We start from the raw sequence: 11,726 nt of genomic DNA, 5'->3' as shown, positions 1-11,726 counted from the left end.
AAGCTAGTGTCATCACTATTTAGCATTCTCACTCCCTCAAATGATTCAATATTATCATCATGCACAACATTCTCAGTATTTAAATGATCTTATTGCATATTTACCTTATTCCTAGCATAAACATGAATCACTCTTGACTCATCAACACTTAAAGACATCTTAATACTATCACTGTCATTATCTAAATTTTTCAAACCATCTGTGTCACTTTTCTTCCAAAACATACAAAATGATGTAGGTACCAGACCCAATTGTCTAGCCATTGCATCTATCTCTAATCTTGATATCATATCAGCAAAATAAAAATCTATGCTCCCAACATCCCTAATTTCTGGTCTACCCCTAGCATCTACCCCAAAACAATGCCATTCTATACTGAAGTACTCTGTATGAGGCACTGCATTTGTTAAAATAGATAAAAAAAATCAACTTTAGCCTATATTACAAAATCTGTTTATAAGTTATACCAATCACTCAATGCAAATACTAAGTTATATCATACAATAAAAATCAATAAGAAAAAGGATTTGAAAACACCAAACACCAGAAGAAAACACAAAACAAAAGATCATCCTTTGCAAGTTACCAAAAACCAAACACGACCATCAACATGCAATATACAGAGCACAAGAACAAAATACAAGTTACCATTACTTTAACTAAAGCTAAACAAAAATATAAAATGCAAGTTATATGTCTTACAGTACACGGGTTGCCTTTCGCTATCTTCTCTTTGCCTCCATTCAAGAGACATGGTGCGATACACAATCAACAATGTGCAATACGCAGTCAACAATGTGTAACGATCGAGAACGAACTAAGTATAAGGATAGATTTTCAGTTACTCGAAGAAAGACTAGGTGTGAATGCGATATTGCTCTCACAGTAGGGGGGTAACAGTGCAGCGACGAGGAATAGGAGTTACGGTGAATAGGAGAGAGGGGAATAAAAGAGAGGGGAATAGAATTAGGGGAAATTAGGGGGAAAATTAGGAGAAATGGGATTTAATTTGGGGATATTGTTGACGCAGATTTTATTAATTGACGTGGCACACGCTGAGGGAGCGAAAAAATCGGAATATACCTACTCATCATGCCACGTCACCACCAGTTGTCGGAAATTAGATATTTGGACTAAATTGATATATTTTTTTGTATGTTTGGTACCATATTGATTCAAATTAAAGTCTTGGTATCAAATTAATAAATAGTGCCAAAGATTGGTACCAGCTAGGCAATTTACCCGAAAATAAGGAATTCGGTCATCTTTGTCGGCAAGAAAGCAAGCATGTTTCATGCTCCTCAACTTGTTTGGGCCTCTTTTCATGAATGCAGCATATTGAATAAAGACAACATGTTAAATTCCTTCTAAATGGGAATTATTTTGTAAGCTAGATGTGAAAGATAAATGAATATAAGCTCCAAAAATTTATAATATTGTTTCGCAGCATCCTCCACCTTCTTAGATTATGTAGAGTTGAAAGCTGTAATTTATGCTGTTCAACAGGTATGTGGTAAGGGTTGGAGTTACAAGCTCTTTCCTACAATGGTGGGACTATTGTCTAGAGTTTTATATTTTTTTAGTTTATGATGACCTCAGTGGTAGAGAGTCATTTCGATTTTGTTAGTCTCCCTTCTCTAATGTTCTTATTGTATTGCTCTGATATTATTTTTCTCTTTAATAATATTTGAACCCAATTAAGTGATGAAAATACTAAGAAGATCTCAATTTAGTTGGAATATTTGATTTCTGCTTGCAGTCTTTTATAAAAATAATAGTTATTGATCTTTAATATAATTTTATAAAATTTTAAAATTTGAGATATAAAAGTTAGTTAGCTGAGTTTTTGAATATTTATATAAAAATTTTATTAATTTTATGTCACTTCTCTCGTTTTGTCCCCTTATTAGATTCTGTAGCTGATACATTCATATATTAAACTGTATATGGTAAAATATGACTAAAAATAATTACTTAAACTGACAGGACATCTATTATTAACTTAAATATTAGATGGAGAAATCTAAATTAGTATATATATGGATACATTACCAGACTAAATGTCCAACTGTGAATTGAAGTATTTCTCTGAGGTGCTAATTATTTTGGTTCAGGAATATAGAATTAGAAAGGAAAGCAATGACTATTAATTGATGATAATTGATATAAGTTTATAAATCATAGATATCTAATTACAATGCTAATAGACAGGAGAGCGAAGACAATTGATGATAGGTTTGGGTCCGACATGATGATGATTATCAATTATTTATCTCTTGTTTGTTTTTATACACACACATACAGAAAGAAAAGAAAAGAAAATCATCAATGAAATGTCTGTCGCACCTAAAACTTATGTCTTCTCTTCTCATTAACAAACACTACCTTGTGTTAGTTCAATTTTTGCTTGTTTTAATTTTAACTGAACTATGTGCCCTGGCTTGACAAAATTAAAAAGTGGGCATTTCATATTCCTACTCCTTTTGATTTCTTCTTCTTCTTCTTCATTTTTTTTTTAATATATGGAATTCATAAGAGTCATAAATCATGTGCTAAAGTCTGGCACTTGGGCCTTCTCTAGTGTTGGTAGAACTCAACTATTAGCTAATCACCAGGCAGGCAGGCCAAAACTAGGGTTAAACTATAAGATAATAAAAGCTTTTATTAGACTCAAATATATGATTGGATGAAGTAACGGACTTGGATTACAGGTTACAGGACTAGGAGCTGTTAATATATTAAAAGATTGTATAATATGATATCGTAACATAATTATAATTATATATATAATATCATCAATCTCGTAGTCTAGAGAACAAAAATAGACCAATTCCACCCATCGAATCCGACATGAAAATGGTTGGACTTGGGCAAAGAGTTTCTGCCTTTGAGCCTTACTAGCCTAATTGATAGATGAGACTAGGGTTAGGTAATTTTTGACATGATTCATTTACACCACAAGACATGTAATTAACTGAATTTGTACGTAGTATCTGTTTGAGTTATAAGATTATCGATTCTTTTATAATTAAATTAATTTATATAATTTGAAATAATGCGACATATCATATTTATTTAAATTTATATATTATGTATGATACACAAATTATTTAAACCTATTAATAATTATATTTTTGGTATAGATAATTTTATGTTATAAATTATTAATTTAAATAATATTAATTATAAAAATTAAAACCACACATTACATATTATTCTATTTTGATTCTATTTTAAATATTATTATATATATTTATAATTTTATTATTATATGATTAAATATACAAATAGATCTTACTTATTATATTATGTAAATATATGTTGTATATTAATTAAATAACCTAAAAACATTAATATAGACTACATACTAAATATGGATATTTCAATTAGAATATAAAAGTCTTAACACGATTAATAAATAAGTCAATTTAATTTAATTTAATTTTTATATTATTCTTAAATATTGATATGATATGACAATCCAAATTACTATCTCTGTATAGACTTTCTATGATCTCGATTATCTCGATTGAATCATTTAAAATCTATGTAACTCTAAAATTGTTCATGTATCAAATTTTAATATATGCAAATTTATTTATTACTATGTGATAATTTTAATGATGTATTATGAAAGTAGCCTCATTCATATAATATTTTTGTTTTACTTTAAGTTGCACAAGAATGAAAATCGAAAATATGACACGACAAGACATAATATGAAAATGAGATTTTCTAAAACACTAAGAAATAAAATATTAAGAAAATCTTAATATACATATAATATTATTTATGAATTTTGTTAATATTTTAAATAAAATTTAAATAAGTAATAATTATTGATGAAAAATTAAAATATAAAATAATAAATAATAATCTAAAAATCAATTAATTAATTGGTAATATCATCATATAATAAATATTATATTGTGTGATTTTTCCATTAAAATATTAGTAGATATTACTAGATTTAAAAAAATAGGTATTTACCGTAGACCGAGAGAAAAATAATTTATAAAAACAATATATGTATACATAGAGATTTTTATACATAAAATGATTAAAAATTAAGAATATTAATATAACGAAAAAGATTATATAATAGAAAAAAAATTAAGAATCATTAATAAGTGAAAAAAAAATTAAAAAGTTAAAAATTCTTTTCAAAATAGAAAATGAAATTAAATGGAAAAAATTTCTCAAAATAGTTTTCTTAAAGTTTTCAAAAATAAATAAAAATATAAAAAATAATAGAAAACATTTTTTGAAGTATTTAAAAAGTGGACGAATAGTTTCTGCATTGAAAATGTTTCCAACACGAAAACTAATCCATTTTAGAGTTTTTATGGAAACTAGATTTTGTCCAATACTAGTGCTGCAGAGGTTAGGGTATTGAGAACTCCTCCACCTGGTAGGTGTTTCCAGTAAGAAAAAGCTTAGCTCTGGAGCTGCACTGCCCTCAAGTTCGGCCTCAGAGTAAATTTTTGAAGGAGACGCACTCCAGGTTGTGAAAGCCATGAACTTGCAAGCTGCTATTGAGTTTGATGCTAAAATTATTATCCAAGACGCTAAAACTTTTGCTTGATCACTTTTTATTAGTTCCTTTTTGTTAGCTTACCAGATCCTTGAATGGTGCAGCGCATAGTTTAGCCAAACAGGCTTTGATTGATGATTATTTGTGCTGTAATTCTTTTATCCAAAATTAGCTGGGTTAGGAGGCTGTTTAGTTTTAATTTCTTTTTCTTCCTCTAAATGAGTTTTATTATCTCTGGTTAAGGAAATAACAAATTTTTTGTCATTAATAGCCTAAAAAGTATTTCATGTCAACATAGCAGTATGTCTCATATACCAATTAGGGCCATATATATATATATATATATATATAACCTAACTCAAATTGAAGAAACTTATTCAATAGTCACCGCTAACTGCTTTTGATCTCAAATTTTTGAAATTGCTTTTTTCCTATAAATGTTGGTTAAACTTCTTTATATTATTTGTACCTGTAACCAGTTTATGGATGAGTAGTCTGACTCTGAATCTATGTGTCTATGACTTCATTTCAAAAAAATCCGTACAACGGAAAATCCTGATAAGATATAACTTATACAAATCTTTCCATTTATGAATTCAATTTGATCCATTCATTCATAGAGCTATTTATGCAATCACATACATTTCTGAAACACTTCTAAGAGATGGATAAATAGTGAATTTTGAAAGAACTTATTGTAAACCTCTTTCGGATATGAATCTATCTAATTTAAAAGGGAAGAATATATATAAAAAAGAATACCAAAGGGAAGAATATATATAAAAAGAATACCAAGTTACTAGATTTGATATAATATTTTAAATTACGTCATTAATTAAAATTTTCATTATGTGTATTCAATTTGTTAAATAAATTTTATATTTTCTTAAGAGATAGAAAAATGCAATTCTAATTTTTGATTTTAAGATATTTATAATTAAATATAATAAAATATCGTATAATATGTGGATAAACAACATGGGATATTTAATTTTGGAAGTATAAATGAGAATTTGATATATGAGAATACAAAAATTAATATTGGATATTCCCGATATAGATGTAAAGAAATTATGAAAAGTAATTAATTTTATAAATCAAGCTGAACGAGTATAGTATGAAAAGATAATATTTATGCCAAAAATATTTAATCACGTAAGATGTTATTAGTTGCCTCATTTATTTAGTTGTTATTTTACATATTAAATATATTATTAATTAATCAAAATTTATACAATAACTTTTTTAAAATAAAAAATTATAGTTTCAATTTTTTAAAATTAAAAAATTTATAATTGAAGTAATAAGTAGTAATCAACATATGAGTATAACGTTTGAGTCACCGGACATGTCTAAAAATAGTTTATTTTTTTAAACTTTAAATAGTGCATATTTATTTTGAATAAATTTTTTATGCTATTTCAGCAAGCGTTGGTTTTTGCTTTGATTTCAAAATTAGAAATTCTTTTTTTTTTCGAGTATATATTTTTATCTGTATAATAAATTAATAAATAAATATTATATTTTTATTAATTTTAAAGATTAAATAATCTCAATTATATAATATCGAAATATATACTTGGTTGATTATAGTACATAGATAAGGAGTTATTTGAATTTGAAGGCATAAACATATGGAGTTGTTATTAGAAGATTGTATCCTTAGTAAGAGGTGAGTCATAGAATCCAAATGACGTACGTGCTAAAAAGAAAAGAGAAAGAGAGCTAATGAATAAAAGAAGAAGAGATAGTTAGCATAACACCAAAATGGGAGACAACCAAATTACTTCAAAAATGTTGTATAAAACTTTTTGAGTAGTCATTTTTTGTTCCAAAGGTTGATAGAGTAGTTGAGACACGAAAGAATACTTAACCAAAACGAATCAAAGTCCTTACATATTATAAGGTAGTTAGGGTTTTGTACGCCATCTTAGCTCATGCAATATGCTCCTGCCATCATACAAGCCAAATATTATATACCCAAATATTCTAGTTACACATACCTACTAGTTACTTTGTCAATTCACATGACACATTTTGGACCGTTGATGGGTACCCTCAACCAATTGATCTAATGGTCCTAGGTTAATAAATCCTCTTTGCAATACCAAGTTTAGGCATGCACTTCTTTTACAATTAGCATAGCTTAGTCTATTGCTTAATTTTCAAGAAAATAGAAAACGATAAAAAGGTTTATATCTTCCTCATGCAAGCTCTGCAGTTCACCTACCAAAGCAACAGCCAAAGTTCCAGATATAATAAAGTAGAATAAACGTTTTCTGGGAATGATATATAAGGAGGAGGGTTAATCTTGTTATGCTATTTCTTTATTTTCTTTGTTTGAGGAAGCCCCCTAAAGAAGATATAAAATCTGTTTTTTTTTTTTTCTTTTTCTTAAAGCTTCATGTGCCAAGAGTGATGCAGTTAACCATAACTATCATTTGAAGTGTTTTTCTCTTTTGTTTCTTTCTTGGCAAACAGAGATTTTGAAGCTAAGAGGAGATATATACCATTATTAGCCAGGTTTCTTTTCTTTCGTTCTTTGGGTTCTTGTGACTGAGCTAGATAAAGTGTGTGATCTCTTTAGTATGTTTCGGATAACTGTTTTAGTGTTTGTGATGTGATTCAGTGCGTATTTATTTTTGGCAATAGCCATGTGAAAGTTCAAGTTTCTGATGAATTTATTTGCAGGTATAATTACATCATGAACTTGTTTCGAAATATCATGAACTTGTTTCGAAATATCATGGAGAGACTGAGGCCTCATGTTGGATTCAAAGGATGGGACTATTGTGTTCCTTGGAAATTGAGTGACGACCAAAGGTTAACAGAAACTTCATTCAATTCTCTCTATCTGTTCAATCTTTCTCTTTCTTTTTGATACGCTGGAAATTCTTAATTAAAGAATAGTACGATAGCTGTCAGGGTTTGAACTATTACAATAACTCTTTCTTTATGTGTTTTTTGTGGGCGACGGAGGGATCGTACCATTCGAGCCTTTTTTTTCATGCTTTTCCTGAAGGTCTGGAGAAAGCTGCAATCAATAGGATTTTCCTAACCCTCCCTTCCCGAAACGAAGGAGGTGAAATTCTTTTTCCTTTCCGCAGGGACCAGGAGATTGGATCTAGCCGTAAGAAGAATGTGAGGTTTGAGATTCATAGGTTTCCTGATTGGATGGACTGTTGCTGTGGCGGGACTGAGAACACGCAAGTTAATGGTGGAGAGGAACTTCAGTTTCCTGTTTCTTCTGTCCTTACTTGCAGGGATATCATCTTTCAGCACCCAAGAACTAAATATTGTGATCTTCTTGCCCGACTTCCTTCTTCAATGCCCCTGGAGTCTGGGTACTTATTATCATTTCATTTTCATTCATTTTCCAGTAATATCATCTCTATGTCAAACGAAGGTTTTAGTTTTCATAACTTGAGCTTTTATACACAGGATTCATGCACAGGCCTTGATATCAAACGAGTCCAGATGGATAAATTTTTCTAATAATTCGGATTTAAATGTGAGCAATTTTTTTATTTATTTCTAATAATTAAAAGAAACCATCAACTAGTTTAAATCTATTTGTAAAACTAGATAGATAAACGTTCCTAATAACTCGGATTTAAATATGAGTAATAATTTTATTTATTTCTAATAATTAAAAGAGACCATCAACTAGTTTAAATTTATTTGTAAAACTAGATGGATAAATGTTTCTAATAACTCGGATTTAAACGTGAGTAATAATTTCATTTATTTCTAATAATTAAAAGAGATCATCAACTAGTTTAAATTTATTTGTAAAACTAGATGGATAAACGTTTCTAATAACTCAGATTTAAATGTGAGTAATAATTTCATTTATTTCTAATAATTAAAAGAGATCATCAACTAGTTTAAATTTATTTGTAAAACTAGATGGATAAACGTTTCTAATAACTCAGATTTAAATGTGAGTAATAATTTCATTTATTTCTAATAAATTAAAAGAGACCATCAACTAGTTCAAATCTATATGTAAAACTAATTAAGAATTTACATTCCGCTTACTTTCACAGGGAACAGTTGGAACTAGGGCTTTGATACCAGTGCCAGGGGGACTACTAGAGTTGTTTGTTACTAAACAAGTAAATAAGTGTTTCCTCTCATCTCCACCTGCCATCTGCATGACCAAACCAGAGTGGCATTGTTCTCTTCTTTGATTCTAAGAGAATTATCTTTTCATACTGCTATAATTTGTATTGGAAAAGCTAATAATTGCTTAAGCATTTAATGACTTTACAGGTGTCTGAAGATCAACATGCTATAGATATTGTAACAACTCAATGTACCATTTTAATGAAGCAAGAAGCCATGATAAGTTCAACCAACATCGATACAGGTTTCGTGGTTAATATGAAGATGATTGGAGAAGAACAATCAAAAGCATATCTAGCCGATCATGACAATATGGAAGAAAAGGATCATACAAATAAGAATCAATTCCAGCAGGCACCAAATAAGAATCTGAATCTTCCATATGATATCTCCGCTGATCGAATTCGTCTTTGTAGTCCTCCAATGAATTTCTTGCAGCAATTTCATTATAGCAATGATCGGGATAACAAAACTAAAAGTAATGATCATATCTTCTTTGAAGAAGCTGCAACGAATTCTTCTAATGGTCTCCAAGATCAAATGGATGCAGCTGCATTGCACAAGATCATGATGATGACTACTAATACAGAAAACATGCACATGAAGTTTATGGGACCTTCATCAGGAAAAAAGGAGCAGCAAGCTAATAATGATAATGACTCGATCAAACACGAGAATGGGATATCGGACTCCGTCTCTGACTGCAGTAATCAGATGGATGATGAGAATGACGCGAAGTATAGGAGAAGAACTGGAAGAGGTCCTCCAGCTAAAGATCTTAAGGCTGAGAGGAGGAGAAGGAAAATGCTTAATGACAGGCTATATGATTTAAGGGCCTTGGTTCCCAAAATTTCAAATGTATTTATCATTCTTGATGTATTACATTTACATGAATATCTCTGTTAGAGTCTTGCATTAATGTTTGAAATTCTTTTCTTGATTTCATCAGCTAAATAAGGTATCCATACTTGGAGATGCAATTGAATTTGTGAAGGAGTTGCAGAAGCAAGCTAAAGAACTTGAAAATGAGCTTGAAGAGCATTCAGATGACGATCAGGGTGTTAAAAATGGCATCCATAATAATATCCCACAAGAAACTTTGAATCAAGATGGAGGTATTGTAAATGGATTTCATGTAGGATCATCAGAAGTAGTTAGCTGCTCCAAACTTAATCACAAGTCAGAAACTAGTCATGACAAGGGACAGCAGATGGAGGTACTTTCGACTGTAGTATATGTGATAGCATAATTAAGTTAATTAATAACTGATATATGCTTTCTTTATATGGAAATTAGTTTCGGTTGATCATTTGAAATGATTGTATAGGTCCAAGTGGACGTAGCTCAAATAGATGGAAATGAGTTCTTTGTAAAGGTATTTTGTGAGCATAAGGCAGGACGATTTATGAAACTGATGGAGGCTTTGGATTGTCTTGGGTTAGAAGTTACCAATGCCAATGTAACCAGCTTTAGAGGCCTTGTCTCAAATGTTTTCAAAGTTGAGGTAATATCTTCAACCTATTTAATCATTGTCTTGGAAGCTGATATAAGTTGGTGGAGACGCATGTATATAACCCGAAATGGTAATTTTTAACTTAAAATGATAGAAAAAGGATAGCGAAATGGTGCAAGCAGATTATGTAAGGGAGTCTTTGCTAGAGCTGACAAGAGACGCACCAAGCGGATGGCCTGAAATGGCAAAAACTTGAGAGAACGGTAGTGCCATGGACTATCATCATCACCACCATCACCACCACCACATGCACAATGGCCATGTCAATTCCAATCACCACCATCTCCACCACCTTCATAGTTGAGCAAATACATATATATCTCAGGACAATTAACTTTATGTGGCATTATTCTCCTGAGAATTGTTATATTGACACTTTAATTAACTTGTATTATCTTCTGCCTTCTGTCATACTTGCTGAATGCGTAATCTAAAGCTTTATGCTTCTTGGAGCTTGCTAATACGACCTAGTGCATGTGCTTAGTAATACACATAATTTCAGGAAAAATGATTTGGTCCAAAACTAGATTTGCACTGAAAAATGCGTAACTTAAAAAATCAAGGGCAATCCGGACATCAAATCCAAATGTTTCATATGTTTGGGCAAATAATGTCCATGTCTGGTTTCGGAGTCATATGGTGGAAGAAAGCTTGTCTGAAGTAGGGAATTTCAGATTTAGACTGTTTGATATTACTTTAGGAATCGACAAGTAAATGGAAAATATTTGTTGCAGTCAGGAATAAATGATTATAAGTTCCTTGTATGCGCTCTATTAGGTAAACTTCATAAATTCTTTCAAATCATTCACCCATTAATGCTAAACAAAGATTTAAATATAAAACCCGACCACTAATTTGATAGTAATATTTCATAACTGGTCAAATAATAGGTGAGAGGTTTTTTTTTCTTAATATATTGCAATAATTTGGATTTACAGTGTACATGTGTGTCTCTAATAGCTATAAAAGCTAGAGTAATTAGGGGTGGCAATGGGTATGGAATGGGTAGGATAGTATTATATCTATGCTACAAAGGATGTATGGTAATAAATATTAAGTTTACTTCTATATTCATAGGATTTCAAATAACCCGTGGATAACCCATTATCTAAATAGTTATCAAAATATTATAACATTTTTATAAAATAACATTATTGTGACTAAAAAATATTACTTTTTATAAACATTATTTATTTATCAATAAATGAATATTTATTAATTTAAAAGATTTATATTTAATTATTTGTTTAAGTATTTTTATTGAGATTTATATATGAGTTATAAATAAAAAATATATTAGTGTGCATATACATAGAATTCAAAAATTAGCATTTATATACATAAATAATAGAGGTTATATACATATAGGCTAAATAAATTTATTATTTTATGTATTAAGCGAGGCTATTAATTTAATACATTGGCTCGAATTATTAATAATTTATTTGTCAAGATTTCAATGTATATATTAAGAATCTAACTAAACTAAACTAAAACATTAAGTACATAATTTCTTAAATTAAAACTTTATTTAACTAAACTATATATAAT

At 29.6% G+C, this 11,726-nt stretch overlaps 1 protein-coding gene across 6 annotated transcripts; it reads left to right on the top strand.

Annotated features, from left to right (window-relative positions):
• The first annotated feature begins 6,603 nt into the window (after nucleotides 1-6,603).
• LOC8283683 (transcription factor ABORTED MICROSPORES) lies at nucleotides 6,604-10,638 on the top strand. Of its 6 annotated transcripts, none has more exons than XM_048377630.1 (10): nucleotides 6,604-6,618; nucleotides 7,016-7,057; nucleotides 7,226-7,357; nucleotides 7,642-7,878; nucleotides 7,976-8,045; nucleotides 8,584-8,652; nucleotides 8,810-9,520; nucleotides 9,612-9,878; nucleotides 9,990-10,166; nucleotides 10,270-10,638. In XM_048377630.1, the coding sequence occupies exons 3-10, from the start codon at nucleotides 7,239-7,241 to the stop codon at nucleotides 10,369-10,371; spliced, it is 1,752 nt and encodes a 583-aa protein (XP_048233587.1). In that variant the 5' UTR covers nucleotides 6,604-6,618; nucleotides 7,016-7,057; nucleotides 7,226-7,238; the 3' UTR covers nucleotides 10,372-10,638. The 6 variants fall into 6 exon arrangements, with proteins under 6 accessions (XP_048233587.1, XP_048233585.1, XP_048233588.1 ...); XM_048377629.1 differs by lacking the exon at nucleotides 6,604-6,618 and adding an exon at nucleotides 6,677-6,797; XM_048377628.1 differs by lacking the exon at nucleotides 6,604-6,618 and having other exon boundaries at nucleotides 6,662-7,057.
• Nucleotides 10,639-11,726: the final 1,088 nt, after the last annotated feature.

This window comes from Ricinus communis, chromosome 8, assembly GCF_019578655.1.
Source record: "Ricinus communis isolate WT05 ecotype wild-type chromosome 8, ASM1957865v1, whole genome shotgun sequence".
Taxonomy (NCBI): Eukaryota; Viridiplantae; Streptophyta; class Magnoliopsida; order Malpighiales; family Euphorbiaceae; genus Ricinus; species Ricinus communis.
The sequence above is the reverse complement of the archived record's forward strand: the minus strand, read 5'-3'. Positions and strand labels throughout refer to the sequence as shown.